The sequence below is a fragment of the Mastacembelus armatus genome, chromosome 2 (genome assembly GCF_900324485.2).
Source record: "Mastacembelus armatus chromosome 2, fMasArm1.2, whole genome shotgun sequence".
In the NCBI taxonomy this organism is placed as follows: domain Eukaryota; kingdom Metazoa; phylum Chordata; class Actinopteri; order Synbranchiformes; family Mastacembelidae; genus Mastacembelus; species Mastacembelus armatus.
Window position 1 is genome coordinate 11,176,588 of NC_046634.1, and position 19,845 is coordinate 11,196,432.

Here is a 19,845-nt window from a genome sequence, read left to right on the forward strand (position 1 = left end):
GGTTTGGGTCAGTTCGACCTGTTTTGTGTCTCTTTGCAGTCGTTCAGCATCAGTTTCATTAAATATGTGCTGCTTTTTCTTGCTCTGCATGTTTTTGTTGTCATCTTGTCTTTAGTCCCTCCCCTCAGTCCATGACTCTCTGGTGTCAGGCCCTCATGACCCCGCGGCCCCCTGGGCCTGTGGCCTGCTGAGCCATTGTGATCCACCCTCAGGTGAAGTGATGTGCAGTGTGTTTCTGCAGGATGCTGCTGGGGACCTGTCAGAGCACAGCCCCCCAGTAAAACCATTACTCTCCCACTGTGGCCAGTTGCTCTGTCGCCTATTAATAGACTGTGAATGTGTTTCAGTGCCCTGAGCTTCCTCAAGAGCAGAGAGATGACGGGGGCTGGCAGCTGAAGTAAACACCTGACTCTCCTCCTCCTCCCTCGGCGGTCAGGGCTGTATAAGGCTGGTTCCTGTGGTGATGGAGGGGGACGGGTCTGCGGGTGAGTCAGTGGGCATTTAACGATGTAATAATTAATCCACACTAATTCTGTTCAATGAAGATTTGTCATTAGTTAGTTTTTACTGATAATAAATGAACAAAGTCAGAGACAGAGCAGCTCAGCGTTTTATTTTAATTATTGCTGATGAGGAACCTTCTCGTTTTGCCGTGACCTTAGGTTGCCGTGACAACGCCCTGACGTTGTCCTAACGTAGCCCTGACGTTGCTCTAACGCTGACCCGACGTCGCTTTGACGTCTCTGTAGTTCCGCCGCCGGACCACCGGGTGTCGCTGTGTGGGCAGCGGGCTGTCGGTGCGCTGCTGGCGGGGGAGCCGGTTCTGTCGGTCTCGTGCTTCCTACTTTCAAAGTCCAGCTGATGCAGGTGAGAGCATAAAGCCGCGCGCTGCCGCCGTGGACTCGGTGTTTCCGCCGTGGACCCGGTACCAGAGGAAGAAAAAAGCCCAGGTCAGCTAGCAGGAGTTGGCTACCAGGCCGGCTTCCTTTATCGGGCAGGCCCGGTTTTTACGTTAGTTTGCGAAACAGCTTCGTCACGTTACACTGTTCCGGTCACGGTCCTGTGACACTGGGAACCGGTAGCCTGCTGGTGTTGGTTTGGAGGTTTGGTGGAAGTACGAGGGACCGAAATATTTAGTGTCCGAAGTTGGAACCAGCCGTGTGTAGCTACTAGCGTCATTCACGCAGATGCGTTTGTGAAGCTGGTGCTAAATTTTGTCCTTTTTCTTTGTTTCTTCAGTTTTTGGCGATGAAGAGCTCCAGAGACGCCGCGCAGTCCGCTGCCAAAGAGTTCCTGCACTTTGTCAACAGAGGAGCGTCTCCTTTCCACGGTGAGTTACCTGCGTTTACCCGAGTTCACCTGCATTTGCACGAGTTTACCTGCATTTGCACGAGTTTACCTGCATTTACCCGAGTTTACCTGCATTTACCCGAGTTTACCTGCATTTGCACGAGTTTACCTGCATTTACCCGAGTTTACCTGCGTTTACCCGGGTTTACCTGCGTTTACCCGAGTTTACCTGCATTTACCCGAGTTTACCTGCATTTACCCGGGTTTACCTGCGTTTACCCGAGTTTACCTGCGTTTACCCGAGTTTACCTGCATTTACCCGGGTTTACCTGCATTTACCCGAGTTTACCTGCATTTACCTGAATGACAAACGAGGCCTCATTAGTCACTAAAATGAGTTTCAGAACCTGCTGAATGATGAAAACGTGATTCAGCATAAACTGAAAGATGCAGCTTAACTTTATTTTCAATATGTTTGTTTTCCTTTAAACATTTTAAACGTGACATCAGAGTCGGGCTGAAACGGATCTCGTCAGGCTTCACCTGTTGTCACAGCGAAGCAGAACATTTAGTTTGACGCTTGCAGGGAAATTTAATTCTGTGCTTTTATGACTCAGTCTCGATAAAAAAGCCTTTTATGCTGAAGCTGCTGTCGATATTTATCATTTATCTGATTCCACAAACAGAAACAAGACCGACCAGATTTCTAAGAGTCGACTTTGAGCTTTAGATAAGATGGAAGTTTATACCGGTGACGCAGAAGCGCCATGATGTGTCTGACCTTTGCTCTGAGATAAACACTAAATCAATAAATGAAGATCACTCACAGCTTCACCGCCAGCTAACGACGGAGGTTGACAATAAGGTGTCAGGAAAGGCTGCAGAAGAAAACAGTTTTTATTGGAGGGTAAAAGCCATTTAGTGCCAGTGGTTCCTGGCATGGGTTCTTCCTCACGTTGAGGGAAAACATTAGTGTGAAAAACAGGCTCTGCACAGTCCAAACAAGCTGCAGAGCATAAAGCCAGTAAACGAGTGATGAGAGCGTTGATTCTCTTCTCCCTGCAGTGGTTGAAGAATGCAGGCGGCGGCTGATGCAGGCGGGATTCATCGAGCTGAAGGAGACGGAGCAGTGGGACGTCAGGCCGAGCAGCAAGGTGACCGACACAGCCAGAGGAGGATTCTGCTCAGTCCTGAGTGGGAAATGAGAAACTCTTTTATCTTGCTTTCTCTCTCTGCAGTACTTTGTGACCAGGAATTTCTCCACTCTGATCGCCTTCGCCGTGGGCGGACGCTACCTGCCGGGGAACGGCTTCTCCATGATCGGAGCCCACACAGACAGCCCCTGCCTCAAGGTGAGAGCGGTTCGACGTTGACCGGAACTCACCAGAACACCGGAGGGAGGGCAGCAAGCCCGGTGTTTGTTTTGACACTGTGTGTTTGTTCAGGTGAAGGCCAGGTCGAAGAGGACGAAGCAGGGCTGTCTGCAGGTCGGGGTGGAGTGCTACGGTGGAGGAATCTGGAACACCTGGTTTGACCGTGATCTGACCGTCGCTGGCCGCGTTATGGTCAAGGTACCACGAGTGTTGATTTTCAGGCAGGAGCTGTTTCAGATGCTGCCGTAGAAAAGTCGGAACAAGAATGAGAACAGGATGTTTCTGTGTCGTCCTGCAGAGCGACGGCAGGCTGCTCCACCGGCTGGTCCACGTGTCCCGGCCTGTGCTCAGGATCCCTCACCTGGCCATCCATCTGCAGCGGGACATCAATGACTCGTTTGGCCCCAACAAGGAGAACCACCTGTGAGTACTGATGTTTGTGTTGTGATGTTGGGCAGAAAGTACAAAAACATTTTCTGTTGTGACAGGTTTATTTAAAGGCAGGGCTTCTCATTCTGACAGCCTGGTTTTCATCAGCAGTCCCTCAGAGTGGCAGAAAACAGCTCCTTGTTTTTGTTTTTGTGTGACAGAGTGCCCATCATCGGCACCACCGTCCAGGAGGAGCTGGAGACGGGATGTTCATCCTCTGGAGACGCTTCCTGTGCTGCCAACACAGTAAAGTCCCACTTTCTGGCAGGTGCTCTACCTGTTTCCTGATCCTGAGTGCACGGCTTTGTCTCCTGTGACGCGTCTCTCTCTCTCCTCAGGCAGAGAAGCACCACCCAGCCCTGGTGAAGCTGCTGTGTTCGGAGCTGGGCGTCGAGCCTGAAGCTCTGCTGGATTTTGAGCTGTGTCTGGCCGACACGCAGCCGGCGGTGAGTTCCCGTCACACATTTAGGAACTTCTGCACAGAACAGCTGCCAGATGTTTGTGTGAAAGCCAACATGCAGACGCTTCCTGACTGTTCTCGGCTTCAGCCTGTCAGATGTTAAAATGAGGAGAAACTCCAAATGGCTCCATGTTTCTGCATTCTTCTTCTGTGGTCTGTGCAGGTGCTGGGTGGCGTGTACGAAGAGTTCATTTACTCTCCCCGTTTGGACAACCTGCACAGCTGCTACTGCGCCCTGCAGGTCAGATCAGCAGCCACGTAAAGCTCCTGCAGATATTAGACGTTAGTGCCTGTTCCTCACTCTTTGCTTCTGTCTCAGGGGCTGATGGAGTCGTGCTCTGGAGACTCTCTGGCCCAAGATCCCAACATCCGCATGGTCACACTGTACGACAACGAAGAGGTGAGTGCCCGCGACAAACTGAGCTCCTGCTCGAATGCGGTGCAGCGAGTGACTGAGCAGGAGGCGACCTGATCATCGACGCACCAGTTTTCATTGACAGACGATATGAATTAAAGTCCTGTGACCACGGCCCTGTCGGACTGCTCCGTAGAATAAAATGATCTAATATAATCAAAAAATATATAAATAAAATGATCAAACTCAAAAGTAAAAAAATAAAAGAACTTTTAACATTTCAATCCCAGGTCTGAGGCTTTGCTGCTTTAAGTCGTTTGGAAACTGGAACCTGTGATTTTGTTGGATTTTGACCAGACTTTTCATTTTCTGCCATTTGGTGAAACAAACAACAGTAATGGAACAGATGAGTGTTTGTGTGTGTCCTGCAGGTGGGCTCAGAGAGCGCTCAGGGTGCTCAGTCCAACCTGACGGAGCTCATCCTCACCCGCCTCGCCGCCTCCTGCTCCAACCTCACGGCCTTCCAGCAGGCGGCGCCGCGCTCCTTCATGATCAGCGCTGACATGGCGCACGCCGTGCACCCCAACTACCAGTCAGTGTTGGTTACCACAGCAGGAAACGATGTGAAGATATTTGGAATTGATTTACTAACGTTTAAGCATCATATTGTTTAAATTATGGAGTTTTGGAGTCATTTTAAATCATTGTCGATAAAGTTTAAGAAATTTTTTAAATCAGATTTGTTGAGAAACGTTGTTTACATGATTTAATGGTTAAAGAAGTTTTCCAGATTTCATGAAACCATCATCACTCATCAGCGTATCGGTCTGTGCCGTAGACCACCGTTGTCCAAAAACTATTAAAAAACACAGCAACTGTTTTCTCAGGGAGAAGCATGAGGACAACCACCGCCCGGCGTTCCACAAGGTGAGCACGTTTATTTCATCTGCGTCCTGACCGCATGGTGCTCTATCATCTCGTACTGTCCTCGGTCACATTTTTCCATTTCGTCTTTTGTCTCAGGGCCCAGTGATCAAGTTCAACAGCAACCAGCGCTACGCCACCACAGCCGTCACCGCCGCTGTCGTTCGAGAGGTGGCGGGCCGGGTCGGCGTGCCCCTGCAGGTACGTTGTGTTAGTGTGATGGTAGCTGCAGTGTTCACGTGAACACGAGATGTGAGAAGGTGAACGTTCGTGTGTACAGCGGGGACATTGACGCTGACGACGTGTGAAATCAAAGTATTGCTCTCCAGCACAGTCCAACTTTTTATCCTGACTTTACGAAGACGTTCCCGACGTGGCGACAGATCAGTCTGTTCATTTAAACTTAGTTTGCAGGCCTGGTTCTGCCGGCTTCTGTGTTTGACCTCTGACCTCTTCCTTCGGCAGGACGTGATGGTCCGTAACGACAGCCCGTGCGGCACCACCATCGGACCCATCCTGGCCTCACGCCTCGGCATCCCGGTGGTCGACCTGGGAGCGCCGCAGCTGTCCATGCACTCCATCAGGGAGATGTGCTGCACCTCCAGCATCCTGCAGAGCACCACCCTCTTCAAGGTACAGAGTCCAGATCAGTTTGTCAGTGTGGGCGGTAAAACGTTTCAGGGGGTCGGCCTGTGGTTACTGTTTTTAATAACATTGATACACAGGTGGAAAGTTCACTTCTGTCATTGGTCTGATTTTCAAACTGGACGGTGGAGATGAGGTGAACTGTCAACTGTTCATCGATTATAAAAACACCCGTCCACAGGAGTCTGTGGTTTGCCAAGTCCTAAACTGCCGTCTGGTTCCTCCTGCAGGGATTCTTCGAGCTGTTCCCCACGGTCAGGAGCTCGCTGGTTGTGGACTAGAGCCACGAGGACGGGGCCACAGGATCACGTGTCTGTTTTCCAGCTGCTGTAGGAGGCGACACACTGATGCAGACAATGTTGATGCTCAAATTGATCACAAAGCTCAGCCGCTGTAATTAGACCCCCAGTGATCTGAAACTGTGATTAGGAAATCATAAAACTTTAACAACTTTTCTGGGTTTGATCAGTGTTTTCTTCTTTCTGTCTGAGGGAAAAACCAGTGTGTCACCGAAAGTTTGACCCTCCCCAGTGTTAACCCCTGACCCCCAGCCCTCCCATTTTACAGCTAGTAAAGTCCAAACGAGCAGCAAGAACCTGAACCAGGTCCCAGAGGCACAAATAGAGCGAAAATAAAGCCTGTAGGAGAAGCTTTGGCTTAGAAAACACTTTGGAGTTTGAACCAGTTCTGTCCTGTTGATGGAACCAAAAATGAGCTTTGTGCTTTGGTCAGAAGGAACAGAACCAGGAACCAGTCCAGGACTGAAACACACCTGAGGCAGAGCTGCCAGTGTGTCTGAAAGGGTTAAAGCACGAGGAGCCAGGTGAGAGTGCAGGGACTGGTCCAAATCACTGAAACAGTAGTTTTGTCCTTTTAGACTGAAATATTCAGAGGAAACTGTTTGGGGTAAAACCTGCAGCAGACGTGTGTTAGAAGAAGCTTTGATTTATTATACAACGAACCATCGATGCACATAATCAATAAAACTGATTGAGTTTCAAACTGTCTCTTCATCTTTAACTCAGACCTGTCAAACTGAATTCTCAGGTTTCTAATCCAACTGCAGACTTTTTCTTGGGGAGTGAAGTTTGGAACAGGTTCTGGTGGAGGCAGGATCCATTTGGAAGTGTCTGGTTCAGGTTAGAGGCCGACGGCAGCAGTGACAGCTGGACCCCGAGGACAAGAACCAGAAACAAATCTCTGGATCTGGTGACCAGTTGAAAACCAGATCACTGAGGTTCTTTGTGACCAGGACAGAACCAGGATTTTATAAATGTTTTCAGCCGCGTCAACAGGTAGAACTCAAGTGCAACGTGTATTTTATGCAGTACTACAGTGAAGGTACTGCTTCCTGTGGCAAATGTGTGTTTTCTGCAGTACTACAGTAAAGGTACTGCTTTCTGTAGCTAACCAGTATTTTATGCAGTACTACAGTAAAGGTACTACTTCCTGTAGCTTACCAGTATTTTATGCAGTACTACAGTAAAGGTACTACTTCCTGTTGCAGATGTGTATTTTATGCAGTACTACAGAAAAGGTACTGCTTCCTGTGGCAGATGTGTATTTTATGCAGTACTACAGAAAAGGTACTGCTTCCTGTGGCAGATGTGTATTTTATGCAGTACTACAGAAAAGGTACTGCTTCCTGTGGCAGATGTGTATTTTATGCAGTACTAGAGAAAAGGTACTGCTTCCTGTGGCAGATGTGTATTTTATGCAGTACTACAGAAAAGGTACTGCTTCCTGTAGTAAACACCAGTTTTCCGTGTGGCGCCTGTTGCCCGGGGTTTCCATCCAGCCCTCCCTTCTCCTCCATCCTCGCCCCTCTCTGCTCCGTCAGCAGTTCCAGCCTCAGGTCCAGTCCAGGTCCAGTCCAGCCCCAGCAGCCTCTCCTCAGAGATGGAGAGCTGCTAGAATCGCAGCGGCGGCGGTCCTCCCCTCCTGTCTCCGGTGGATGCTGGATGTACTATGAGGTCTCCGCGGCTCTGGGCGGCTCTGTGCCTCCTCCTCACCGCCTCCTGCCGCCTCTGCGCGGCCGGTCGACACGGTAAGACCCCGCAGATCGGATCGGATCAGCGCGGATGGAGACGGACGCACTTCCCCGTTAGTGAACTCACTGCGCCCTGGCTGCGCGTAAATCACGACTTCCCGCTGACAGGTCGCGGTTTTCTCAGGTTGGAAGCGACTTGTCTCCTGTTGCCGTGTGAAATGTTGGGAGGTTGAAAACCTGCAGGTCGTTCTCATATTCTGGTTTTGGTCCCCGGGTTTTCTGAGGAGCCGTAATAAGGGGGCCTTGTTTGGCCCGTGGTCTCAATAACATGAAGTAAATATTATTTATTAACGTCACTGATGGAAACAATGACAGCGCGTCGTGTCTGAGTCCTGGTCAGTTTGAGTCCTGGTCTGTCGGTCTGTTGGGTTTCGGGGTGTTTGGTGCAGATGTGAATAAACATGTTAGGAGGCGAAAGTAGGAGTATAATGTTAACTACCTTATATACTTCTAATTTGAAGTACTTTATATACCGCCGGGTAGCTGACGTTGACTACCTTATATACTTCTAATTTGAAGTACTTTATATACCGCCGGGTAGCTGACGTTAACTACCTTATATACTTCTAATTTGAAGTACTTTATATACCGCCGGGTAGCTGACGTTAACTACCTTATATACTTCTAATTTGAAGTACTTTATATACCGCTGGGTAGCTGACGTTAACTACCTTATATACTTCTAATTTGAAGTACTTTATATACCGCTGGGTAGCTGACGTTAACTACCTTATATACTTCTAATTTGAAGTACTTTATATACCGCTGGGTATCTGTAGCTTGTGTTTCTGTAGGTTCTGGACACCTGAGGACTTTGAGGCTCGTCTTTGTTTCTTTAATTCAATTCCTGAGCTTCGCCGTTAAAAAGTGAAAGGTCTCTGGACTGAGGAGGTCTGGGGGTCTGGGGGTCTGGAGCCTCGCTGCCTGCGGCTCAGTTTCAGAAACTGATCCGTTTGGCAAATGTCTGGCTCGGTGTTGGCGGCTCGTCTGCTCATGTTGCACCTTTAAGGTAAAAAGGGGAACGTGAGGGACTGTAACGTCCCGCTGTGTTTGGGGTTTGTCGTCCTGTTTCATTTCCGTAAAGCGACATGTGAACTGGGATGTGGGCCCTGGCCAGTGGTAGCAGAGGAGGCTGCTTCTAGAAACAGACGAGGGAGGATGGGCTGTGTGGGCGGAGGAGAGAGGACGGGGATTAGTCATCGTGTGGAGGACGGAGAGTCTCTGTGCTGAATGGGCAGTTTGTTCCTGTCGTTTTGTAGATAGAAGAAAGAAAGTCTGAACACTGACCTGCAGACTGTTGTGGTTTATGAGCCAATCGGAGCGGTTTTATCTGAGACCCATGAACCTGCAGCCTGATTTCAGCCTGTGCCTGTTCGTGTCACAGTGTGGTTGTCCCCGAGCCGGAAACGTTACAGAGGTTCAGGAAAGCAGTTCTGTGGGTTTGGAGCTAAGATCATGGTGTGAGAGAAACAGAGTGTCAGAGTGAAGGAGTTCTGGTTGATCCTGATAGTGTCGGTGTGCAGATTGACGTCTGTAGTCCGTCTGTGGTGAGGACATGTCAACTGGTTTGACTGGAAACAGAAAGAAGACGAGCTGCAGCAGCAGAATCAGTTCGTCAAACTTTGAATTTCAGACACCGGATGTTTGCTCAGACGCTGTGCTGTCTGGACCTCACAGGATAGTCCAGGGGGTCATGTGACGCCTTAATGACAAGCCACCGCAAACAGAACGGCCTGTTCGGGGGCCTGCAGCACATTAGGACGACACACGCTCGAAACCCTCCACAGCACAGGCAGTCCCCCCTCAGCCCTCGGTTTTCAGTGTTAAACCGTATTTTTACAGAAGTGTCTAAGGTCTGGATTCATTTCTGCTTCAGAAAAATAACAATAACAAAAGGCAGAAATGTAGTGACGGAAATGTAAAATCTGCCTTGGAACAGTGAGTTCTCCGGTGATTGTGGTTCCCTGAGTTCATAATGGTGCATTTAGCTGCAGAAACCTGTAAATATAGTTCCTGTGCTGCAGGTTTCTGCAGGCTGAGCAGAGTTTGACTGTTACTTTAAGTTTAATGTTCAGATTCTTTCACTGTTTCTGTCGTTTTGTTTCTGCAGGTTGTTTGTTTGAGAAGAAGCTGTGTCTGAGAGATCAGCTGTGCAGCGACGGTGAGTGATGCTGGTTTCACAGTGACGGAAATAAAACTGGCTGCTGTAGAAATGAGCCTGCAGGTTAAGGGTTGGGCTGGAGAAGTAAAGGCTGTAAGAAAGACATGACAGGAAGCAGCCACGCGTCTTCTCTCCGTCAAACAGCCCGGCCGCCGACAACAGGCCGTCAACAGTCCCACAGCGGGTTTGCCGCTTCCTTCCTGCCTGGTAACACGCGATGAGGATGTCGTTAGCAGAGCGTGCACGTGTGCGAGCGTGCACGGGGTCTGAGGCTGTATTATTGATGCGCTTCTGTGTTTCGTTCCCCGTTTCTACGGACACAAGATGCTCGGTTGTCATGGCGACGGCTTGACGATGCCGTGTGCTGACATGTGAGAGTAACAGGTGCAGGAACCAGAAATCTGTGTTAAACGCTTTAATAAAGTGAATCACTGTTACGTTCACAAAGGAGGTGAAACGTCATATGTGTCTGCAGAGACACGTGACCGCGACCGAGTCAGTCCGCCTGTTTTCCGCCCCGGACCATCTGTGAAGTGACACCGAGCAACGTAAACAAGGTCTCCCTCCGTCCACAGCTCTCAACCAATCACAGCTCATCCTGCTCGTCTCTATGACAACAGTGACATCACTTGCCTGGCGACCGTGTGTCTCCCACGTGTGAGATGACTCACCACAGCTCACACACGTTGGTCTTTCTATCTTTGTGAGGACATAACACATGATATCCTCCAGACCTGAACCCAAACCTGGTTCTGGCCTGAATGTGATTCTGGCCTAAATCTGATTCTGGCTTGAACATGGTCCTCACAACATCCATAGAAAGATGTCCACCCACACACTGGTCCTTCTGTAGATCCAGGCCCTGGTGTCTCTCAGCTATACGACCCCCCCAGGACTCTCTGCTACCTACAGCCCTTCTGCTGTTATTCCAGCTTCTCTACCCTGTGTTGACAAAGTCCGCTCCGTCAATGAGCCCCCCCTGCCACCTGGCCAAGGTCAGAAGAAGCCAGTAGTGGTTTCCAACAGCAGCCATGGAGGAGTCTCTGCAGCTCAAAGTGGGAACCAGTGGCTGCCAGAGCCAAGAGGCGGCGTTCTTTAGCACAGAGAGAGTGGGACAAAGAAAGACCAACAACCAGGGTTAACATGGCTTTGGCTTTTTCACATGGAGAGCGTTCAAAGCAGCCAAAGGACTCACACTGGATCCACATGGGGCTTTCTTCCTTCTGGATGTGTTAGCATCTAAAGCTAACCTATTGGTTTGGTAGCATTAACATTAACTGTGTACTGCTTGTTGCAGATGGTTTGTTCGGACAGTGCCAGGCTCCTCACCAGGAGCACATCCAGTACCAGGTGTCTGTACCTGTGCTGCGCAGACTGCAGGACGTCCTCAAAGACCTGATGGTGCAAGGTGAGTCTGTGTTACAGCAACATTAAAGTCTTCAAAGCAGGGAAATGGAAGTCATTTCTTTAGAGACCAGATAAAAGGTCATCTGATATTTCTGTCGTTCTCTGGCTGCGCAGGTCTGACGTGGAGGGATGACCTTACTCAGGCGATCATCAGCAGAGAGCTGAGTCACGTTCCCACCGTGGGCTCCCTGTCCAAACTTGATGAGAAGACGCCCAAACAGTAAGAAACTCACAGCACAGAACAAACGGTACCATCATCAGTTCGGATGACTGACCTGTTCGGTTTCTCAGACTCTTGGCCCCGGGTCAGCGGAGGCTTCAGGGGCCTGAGGATCCAGCCGACCCTGAGTTGATGCAGCAGTACATGGACTACATGATCCTTGACCCATCCCGATCCTCAGTGCACATGCAGACGCCCCTGCTGGACCCGTACACCTACCACCAGGTACGGGAAATATGTTTTATGTTTTACTGATCCTCAGCTGCTGATTGATTAAATTTGCTCATATTCTGATCTTTGCTCTGGTCAGTTAAATCATCCGCCCTGTAAATCAAAAATGACCTAAAGTAAATTCTCTCTGTGCTGGTTTCAACAAGACCACATTTTAAGACTTCAGAGGTAAAATCAAGTTGAAACTTCTTTTTTTTTTTACTTTGAAAGGTCAGAACAGGAAACGCTCAGGTGTGTGCGCCGTTTATGTTTTTGCAGCAACAGTACGGACACCAGGAGGAGGAGGAGCGCTCCCTCAACTCCCTGGACGACAATCCAGCGATCCAACTCCTTGCAGCCCCCTCTCGTTCCAGGGCCCGAGGAAACTCTCTGGACCGAGACCAGCAGCTTCTCCAGGACCTGGTGTCCTTTTACCTCACCTCCCCATCCTCCTCTTCCTCACCTGTGCAGAGTCTCTCCCGCCACAGAGGGCCGGTGGCATCGGCTGCAGGGTTTCCCTCGTCCTCCTTCCCGGAGCCAGATTTCCCACTGGACTATGGAGAGGACTACGTTTCCCAGATGTCTCAGCTCAGAAAGCAGGAGCAGGCAGAAAAGAAGGCGCAGAAAGAGTTTGACACCCTGGCGGGCCTGGACGGTGAGAGAAAATAGTAAGAGGGGATGTAGAGAGTGACCACAGGCAGGACAGGACTATGTCCTTCCAGTCATTGCAGGGTGGCGCTGGAAAGTAAAGGGAAGTGGATGTTGTGTTTTTTCAGAGCGCTCCCTGCAGAGGCTGGCTCTGCTGCTCCAGCACTACGGCCTGGACCTGAAGGACTTGTCCCCGGAGCAGAAAGACAACCTGCCGGCCGCTCTGAAGCAGCTGCAGCTGGAGAGCTCCTTCGGCCTCAGACCCAACAAAGGTTAGTCCGACCTGTTTTAGTGGCTCCCACAGCGAAGACACATTAAGATGCTAAAGCAACACATCTGTAAGCGTTTGTGTCCAGACACATACAAATGGATTGTTGTTTGTGTTTACAACCCAGACCAACATGGAAACAAAGCGGCCACAGGGACCAAGGTGAGACTGTGTTTGAAGTTCAGGACTTTAATGACCGATAGACTGAGCATGACAGAAGCAGAGAAGTTATGGCTGTAATACGATGGTTTAGACGAGTTGGAGCTAAAGTTTTTGGTTTGATTCATTTATTAAACTCATGACTCATTTTTTCTGTTAAACTGTGAAGTAAATGTGAAGTAATAAGTGCAGTATTTCTGTAGTACGTCTCATTGGCACAGCACAACTCAAAGTACTTCACAGTACTTCGATAAATGTACTTGGTTACGTTCGTGTGTTCACGTCATCAGGTCTCTGAGGGCTCCATGGCGTACAACATTGGCCCCGAGGGTCCCCCCTCCACCGCCAAGGCCCCGAAACCAGTGGGCCACCTGAAGAAGGCACCACCCTTTAAGTCCAGCCAGGACACACTGGGCCAAACTGGAGACACACTGGGCCAAACTGGGACGCTGGGGTACATCGTCACCAACCAGAGGTACAAGAGTTCACTGCGTTTTAACACATGAATGAATGAGTTGTTTGGATGAGAGGTCAGGAGGTGGAAGGAGGCCTCAGATTCTTCACTAATGTACAGGCAGCAGGAAATCCGTGTAAAATACTGCAGTACAAAACACTGCACTACATAATACTGCAGTACAAGTTTTAAAATACTCTGAGGGGACCTGTGGAAAAAGTGTTTTCAGTGAAAAGTTTGGACGTCAGATCAGCTGCTGAGGGTAAGGAAAGGAGGACAGAAACAGAATGAGTAATTTTACTTTAACCAAATGTGCCCTACACTAAAGAACTCTGGGGTCTAACCCTAACAATGGTTTGTTGTTATTGAAATATTAAACTGCTAGAAAATTGGTGCTTTGTCTGAGCAGGGCAGTTAAAGAGTTCATGTATTTCAGTATTTTCAAAGTCCTGTTGCTTCTACTTCAGTACAGGACCTGAGTTTTCCTTCCACAGCTGCTGCATCTGTGTGTGTTTATGTCTGAGTCCACATCACAGAACCGTCCTGCTGTTTCCATCAGACCTGCTGTTTGATCCATGTCAGTCAGGGACATGGACCAGGTGTGAAGCCCCTGAGCTCCTAAACTGCCACCATGCACAGACTGAACTGACATGTGAAGAAGAACAACATCATTTGTGCACAGTTTCCTCCAAAGCTGCTGGGTTCCCATATGTTCCTTCCAGTCTGGTTCCATCAGGAGCTTCTCCATAAATGTCCAACCAATGTGAAGTGTCCTGGTCTCTCCACTGCCCCCCCTCCTCCATGTTGATGTTTCCCACACTGAACGATGACGACAGGCGACATGTGCAGAGGAGGGAGACGTTAAAACGACCACATGGATTCTGATCTGACCGTTCTGACGGAGCTCGCACACTCACACATCGGACAGGAATCAGATCTAGGACCACATATGTAGGTGAACCAGATCTGATCTGAGAACTGATCTGGTTTGGAAACATCAGGTTGAAAACAGCAGCTGTGATGTGGACGCAGCATTGGTCTGTGTGTGTGTGTCTGTCTGTGTGTGTGTGTTTTGTCGCTGCAGCCCCCTCAGTCTGGGCGACGGGCTGCGCCTGTTGGAGCTGCTGTCAGAGAGGATTGGCCTCTCCACCGGCGCCATCACTGACATCAGGTAGGACCAACCACTGCGGCTTCAACAGCTGAACCTGCTCATCCTTCCTTTGACCTTTGACCTTCCCTGTCGTTCTTGTTAAATCCAGTTTTCATGGACTCTACCGAACTAATGATCACAATAACTCACGTCTTCTTTCAGTTCAAATCCGAACACATTCCTGAGGCCGCCTGCCGTGAAAACACACAGACACATGAAAATAAAAACTGAACTGCAAAAATATAATGAAAAGGAAAAATGTGTGAAAAAACCTGTGTAACACTCAGCAGGACTAAATCAGGCTCTAATAAAATATTTACACGTTTCAGAACTCATAAAAAGCTGAAGTGTGTGAAGAGTCAAAGAAATAAAAATGTTTTAATGGAAGAACAGTGAATGAACAACATGTTACGGCTTCAAAATAAGAACATTCAGGACTTAATTATTAAAACAAGCAGAGAATCTAATTTCTGCCGTAAAGTTGGTGCATTAAAACCCACCTGTGAATCTTCTTCTGTGGTTTGTTCTCTGCAGTGTTGTTGGACCTGCCGTCTCCTTCAGGATCAGGCCCAACTCCCAGAACCTGACGGCGGCTGACGTGGCGCAGAAAGCAGGTATGCCTCTGTATGTCACCTGTGGAACTGCAGGTGCTGGAACCAAGTTTCATTAAACGTTGCACTTTGTGGGTCTGATAGGCCTGAACTCAGGCAGAGACTGAAACCAGTGGACTGTCGTGATTTTGTTCCCGTGTTGAGCTTATCTTTTCTGTGCTCAGGTGCACAGAAGAAGGTCCTGGAGTCAGAGACGGGTCTGAAGATGCTGCAGAGCGGAGCTGGACAGGTGGGGGCGCTGTTTGGACCCATGAATTGGATGCAGGCAGCACAGTGGAGGAGTGGTGCTCCATGTGCAGTCACTGCAGCAGTGCCAAGCGTTTGAATAGATAAATAAATAATCACTTCTAGTGATCTACTGATCAAACACATTTCACACACGTTGTTTTCCTCAGGTGCTCATCCTGTCCTTCATTTTTACTTGTTACTTCCTATCACAGTGGCTTTCTAAAACATTTCTGCATTTCTGCTGCTTGTCTCCTGCCACAGAGGAATGATGGGAAGGCTCTGCCCCTGGCGACCAGAGTCCAACCTGGCCCCCGCTGGGTGTTCGCCACGTTGGTGGCCATGGCCTGCATCGGCGGCATCTTGGTTGCGGCCATGACCGTCGCCTGCCTGCGTCACCACGCCCACCGGCTCGCAGCGAAGAAGCTGGGTCTGGGACCGGAGGGGGGCAGCTTCAGCCACCAGGAGTACCAGGTGACTCATGTGTGTTCACTGACAGAGTCCTAGAGCTGTTTAACCTTGATGAAAACTGATTCTAACCATCAAGTAGCTGCATGTCGTCAGCTTTCAGCAGCTGAGGTAAATGAAGCCTTAGACATGGATGCAAACGGTTCCTCCAGGTGTCCCAGCTTGGGCTGAGTCCTTCCAACAAACTGTGTATGTATTAAGGCAGTGTTGGAAAAGACTGGGGTCCATTATCTGGACAGTTCAGCTCAGCAGGAAGCAGGACTGGGTCTGGCTGTTCCAGTGGTCCAACATTTACTGCAACATAAAGATTTAATTACAGTGAAGGAGAGAGCAGTGTAACAACATGATGCATGCATAACTGGCTCACCAGGACCTGTGTCGCCAGCACATGGCCTCCAAAGGCGCCTTCGGACGCCTGGAAGCTGCCGCCCTCGGTGCCGTGGGAGGGGCGACGGCGGGAGGAAGTGGAGGAGCTGGTGTCGGGGGAGCAGCGGGAGGGGGCGGTACCGACTCGAGGGTGAGCAGCGTCTCGTCCCAGTTCAGCGATGGAGCCCAACCCAGCCCCAGCTCCCACAGCAGCACGCCTTCATGGTGCGAGGAGCCGGCCCAGGCCAACATGGACATTTCCACCGGACATATGATACTGGTCAGTCCCGCTTGAAGTCATGTGATCACTGAGGTGTTTTTCACCTGTCTGATGAGTTTGATTAGCGCCCCTCAATTAAAGACACATAAAGCTCTGCACACAATGTCCAGTCTGTACCAATAACAACGTCTGCCCCTGAAGGCGTACATGGAGGACCACCTGAGGAACAAGGACCGTCTGATGAAGGAGTGGGAGGCTCTGTGCTCCTACCAGGCCGAGCCCAGCGCCGTGTCTGTGGCTCAGAGCGACGCCAACGCCAAGAAGAACCGCTGCCCCGACTCCGTCCCCTGTGAGTCCTGATCCACGTTCATTTCAGGTTGTGTTGCTGCAAAAAAGTGGAAAAGGTGATTTTCATGCTGTGCTGTTGTTCAGATGACCACTCGAGGGTGAAGCTGAGAGCGGAGATCAACCCCTCACGGTCCGACTACATCAACGCCAGCACGATAGTAAGTCCCCGCCTCTGGACTTCACAGCCACGGTCTGGATCTGATCTGACCTCTAACCTCTCACTTCCTGCCTTTAGATCGAGCACGACCCCCGGATGCCGGCCTACATCGCTACCCAGGGGCCCCTGTCGCACACCATCTCCGACTTCTGGCAGGTGAGTAGCTGCCTGTTCATCTGCAGGTCGGAGCGCACCTGCCGGTCAGGTGAGCAGACTCTGGGTCATTGCACGTGGAGCGGCCATGTTGTCGGCCTCAGTGCAGACGTTTTTTGTTTACTGGCAGATGGTGTGGGAGAACGGCTGCACCGTGATCGTGATGATGACGGCGCTGGTGGAGGACGGAGAGAAACAGTGTGACCGCTACTGGCCCGACGAAGGCTCGTCTCTGTACCACATCTACGAGGTGAGAGGAAGGATCTTTGAGCTCACATTAGCATCACCCTTAGCAGCCCTAAGCCTATAAATACATTCTGCTAATTAGCTAGCTGCTGTTGCAACAAGGAAAGACGCAGCGACTGGACTTCAGACCAGGTCCGGACTCACAGGTGATGTTGGCCTGTGGGAAAAATAAAATGTGTTCATCATGTGTCCTGCAGCAACTGCGTCTCATTGTGTCTCGCTCAGGTGAACTTGGTGTCGGAGCACATCTGGTGCAATGACTTCCTGGTGAGAAGTTTCTACCTGAAGAACGTGCAGACGCAGGAGACCCGGACGCTCACTCAGTTCCACTTCCTGAGCTGGCCGGCTCAAGGCATCCCCACCTCCACACGCCCGCTGCTGGACTTCCGCAGGTACTTTTTTGAGTCCCTGCGTCTGCAGCAGACGTCCCTGCTTGTGTTCATACATTTTAATACGTCAGTCCTACTGAGGAAGAAGGAACTCACTTCTCACTTCACGTCCACTGCTGCTGATTTAACTTGGCTGCAGTTCTCAGGTTCATTTGAATGTTTTAATGAGGCAGGAGGTGAGCAGAGCCTGGTTTAGTTTTCAGATCCTCTGTCTGTGCCCACCCACCCCAGCATTCTGTCTGAGTGAACGCTGAACCAGATCTCCCAGTAGAGTTTCATGTTTCCCAGGCTCTGACCTGCTCTTCACTTCTGTGTCCTCAGAAAGGTCAACAAGTGCTACCGAGGACGCTCCTGCCCCATCATCGTGCACTGCAGGTAAACACCAGCATCTGGCTCTGTGTCCATATCCAGCAGTGTTTAATCCTCTGAGAACCCTTCAGTCCTGTCTCAGTTATTTCTGTTGTTTTTAGTTTAGTTTGGTTTGAAACGTGCCAGATGGATTCTCAAGGTGTTTCTGTTAATCAGGTTTATTTCAACTGACATTATTTAATCAAATTTGCTGCTGCTGTTTCCATAGCGATGGGACAGGTCGGACCGGGACGTACATCCTGATCGACATGGTTCTGAACCGCATGGCTAAAGGTTTCAACTGTGCTTTTCACACATTAAAGATTAAATGTGCAAAGTCCTTCAGATACATGCATGAGTAAAGACATAGTATATAAAGTGTGTGTCACACCTGTCGTGCAGGTGTGAAGGAGATCGACATCGCTGCAACTCTGGAGCATGTCCGGGACCAGAGGCCAGGGATGGTCCGCACCAAGGTCAGGGCTCCGTTTCTTCTGGGTTTTCTCATTTTTTTACACCCAAACAAAATTTCTCTTTAACCCTGAGCAGAAAGTTTTCAGCTACACTTCGTCTTTAGTAGAAGTTTTTTTTTTTTTTTTGCTTCAGAAAATTTATCTGGAACTTTATATTAACTGAGATTATAAAGAGGATGAAGATGCTTTTTAACGTGCCATTAACGTATCACTAACAGTTCTGTTTTTGGATCGTAAAGAACAAAGGTCTGCACTGTCACCACGTTAGAAATAACAAATATTTGAAGGACCAGAAGTTAAAATGTGCTTTAGCTGGTAATTACAAGTTCGGTTCTTCTCGACTCCAGGACCAGTTTGAGTTCGCTCTGACTGCCGTCGCTGAGGAGGTCAACGCTATCCTCAAAGCTCTGCCCCAGTGAAACCAGTTCCCGCCCCCTCTCTGCGATGATGCTGATGCTGACTGTCGAGATGAAGAACGACGCTGTGCTTCTCTTCCTGTTGATGCTCGAAACACAAAGGTGATGTCACAAAGGCAGGGGAAGGATTAATGTGTTCAGGGACCCTCGGTGCTGCATCCACAGCTGATCCGAAGTTATTTCAATAAACTGCATTAAAAGGTGAAACCTGCAGGTCCCGTCAGGATCTTTAAATCCCTCTGGAGTGAATATTCATTTATAGTTATTGTGGAGTACTCAATTATAAAAACTGTGGTATTTCTACACATCAATCCAGACAATTACAGAAAAAAAACTAAAATATAGTTTAACAATGGAACTGATTTTATTCTTCGTGTAATCTCTGAATATGAATCTCTACATTTTATGAAAGAAATCAGAAGTTGTGGGATTAAAAATAAAACATGAACAGATGGACTGCAGAGGGTTTTAAAGTCCTGAATGAGCTGAGCTTCAGTTTTTCACTGTTGCCCTAAAAGTAAAAAAAAAAAAAAAAGCATCTGAAGGCTCCTTAACGTGAATTGTTGGATTCTCTCATGTGAAGTGTTAATGTTTTCCCTGCAGAAAACCGACATCCTTTTCTGTGCCCTCCGCATCGTGTCACTGGATTTATTGCTGTAAACCTGCAAGTCAGAAAAAGAAATAAAAAAAACAATTATGCTCGTCTATAAAAAATTTTAACTATTTTGTATCTGTGACAATAAATTTTTCCGTGTAAGTGCTGCAATCAGCGTGTCACCTTCTGTGTTTTAAACCCTCACCCAGACCTAAAGCACTCAGGTGTCTCCTATGTAGAACTGTCTCTGCATTGCAGAGAACACCTGGTTCTGGCACCAAAATCCATCTGCTGCTGCTTGACCACAAGCTACCTTCCAGAAGTGTGACCTGAATAAAATGTCACTTTGGCAGAAAGGCACTCAGACGGACTTCAGAGTAAATTTTGAATCAGAGCCAGCAGTGTCTGGAAAAGAACCACATGCAATGTTTATGGACCAGGACTGTGTCAGTTTGTTGATGCAGATTCAAATTTATTTCTAATTGTTACATTTGTCTTTTTCTTTAGATAAAATGTGACATTTTCATACTTAAAGTACATTTAGCAGATAGTTTCTGTACTTTTGTCAGAGTAAAGTAGTACACACTAAGCCTCACCAGTCAGTCACATCTTTAACAGTGCTGTTAT

General features: G+C 49.0%; 2 protein-coding genes across 8 annotated transcripts; both read left to right on the top strand.

The window, feature by feature from the left end:
- Positions 1-765: 765 nt before the first annotated feature.
- Positions 766-6,478, top strand: dnpep (aspartyl aminopeptidase). 2 transcript variants are annotated; one of them, XM_026302262.1, is made up of 15 exons: positions 766-867; positions 1,240-1,330; positions 2,356-2,444; positions 2,529-2,642; positions 2,736-2,861; positions 2,962-3,086; positions 3,254-3,338; positions 3,431-3,538; positions 3,716-3,793; positions 3,872-3,952; positions 4,339-4,499; positions 4,795-4,834; positions 4,931-5,032; positions 5,297-5,464; positions 5,707-6,478. In XM_026302262.1, exons 1-15 carry the CDS (start codon positions 862-864, stop codon positions 5,755-5,757), a joined length of 1,425 nt encoding a protein of 474 aa, XP_026158047.1. In that variant the 5' UTR covers positions 766-861; the 3' UTR covers positions 5,758-6,478. The 2 variants fall into 2 exon arrangements, with proteins under 2 accessions (XP_026158047.1, XP_026158048.1); XM_026302263.1 differs by having other exon boundaries at positions 804-950.
- A 712-nt stretch (positions 6,479-7,190) lies between these two features.
- Positions 7,191-19,389, top strand: ptprnb (protein tyrosine phosphatase receptor type Nb). Of its 6 annotated transcripts, XR_003295384.1 has the most exons (24): positions 7,445-7,523; positions 9,637-9,687; positions 10,985-11,095; positions 11,209-11,314; positions 11,386-11,539; positions 11,804-12,179; positions 12,301-12,444; positions 12,568-12,602; positions 12,890-13,074; positions 14,138-14,224; positions 14,738-14,817; positions 14,979-15,043; positions 15,304-15,513; positions 15,878-16,153; positions 16,295-16,442; positions 16,526-16,599; positions 16,677-16,754; positions 16,882-17,001; positions 17,223-17,389; positions 17,708-17,761; positions 17,964-18,028; positions 18,137-18,210; positions 18,555-18,725; positions 19,227-19,389. XR_003295384.1 is itself a non-coding variant. In XM_026301464.1 (23 exons), exons 1-23 carry the CDS (start codon positions 7,445-7,447, stop codon positions 18,624-18,626), a joined length of 2,811 nt encoding a protein of 936 aa, XP_026157249.1. In that variant the 5' UTR covers positions 7,191-7,444; the 3' UTR covers positions 18,627-19,389. The 6 variants fall into 6 exon arrangements, 5 of the variants coding, with proteins under 5 accessions (XP_026157249.1, XP_026157250.1, XP_026157251.1 ...); XM_026301464.1 differs by having other exon boundaries at positions 7,191-7,523; positions 18,555-19,389; XM_026301465.1 differs by having other exon boundaries at positions 7,191-7,523; positions 15,893-16,153; positions 18,555-19,389.
- Positions 19,390-19,845: the final 456 nt, after the last annotated feature.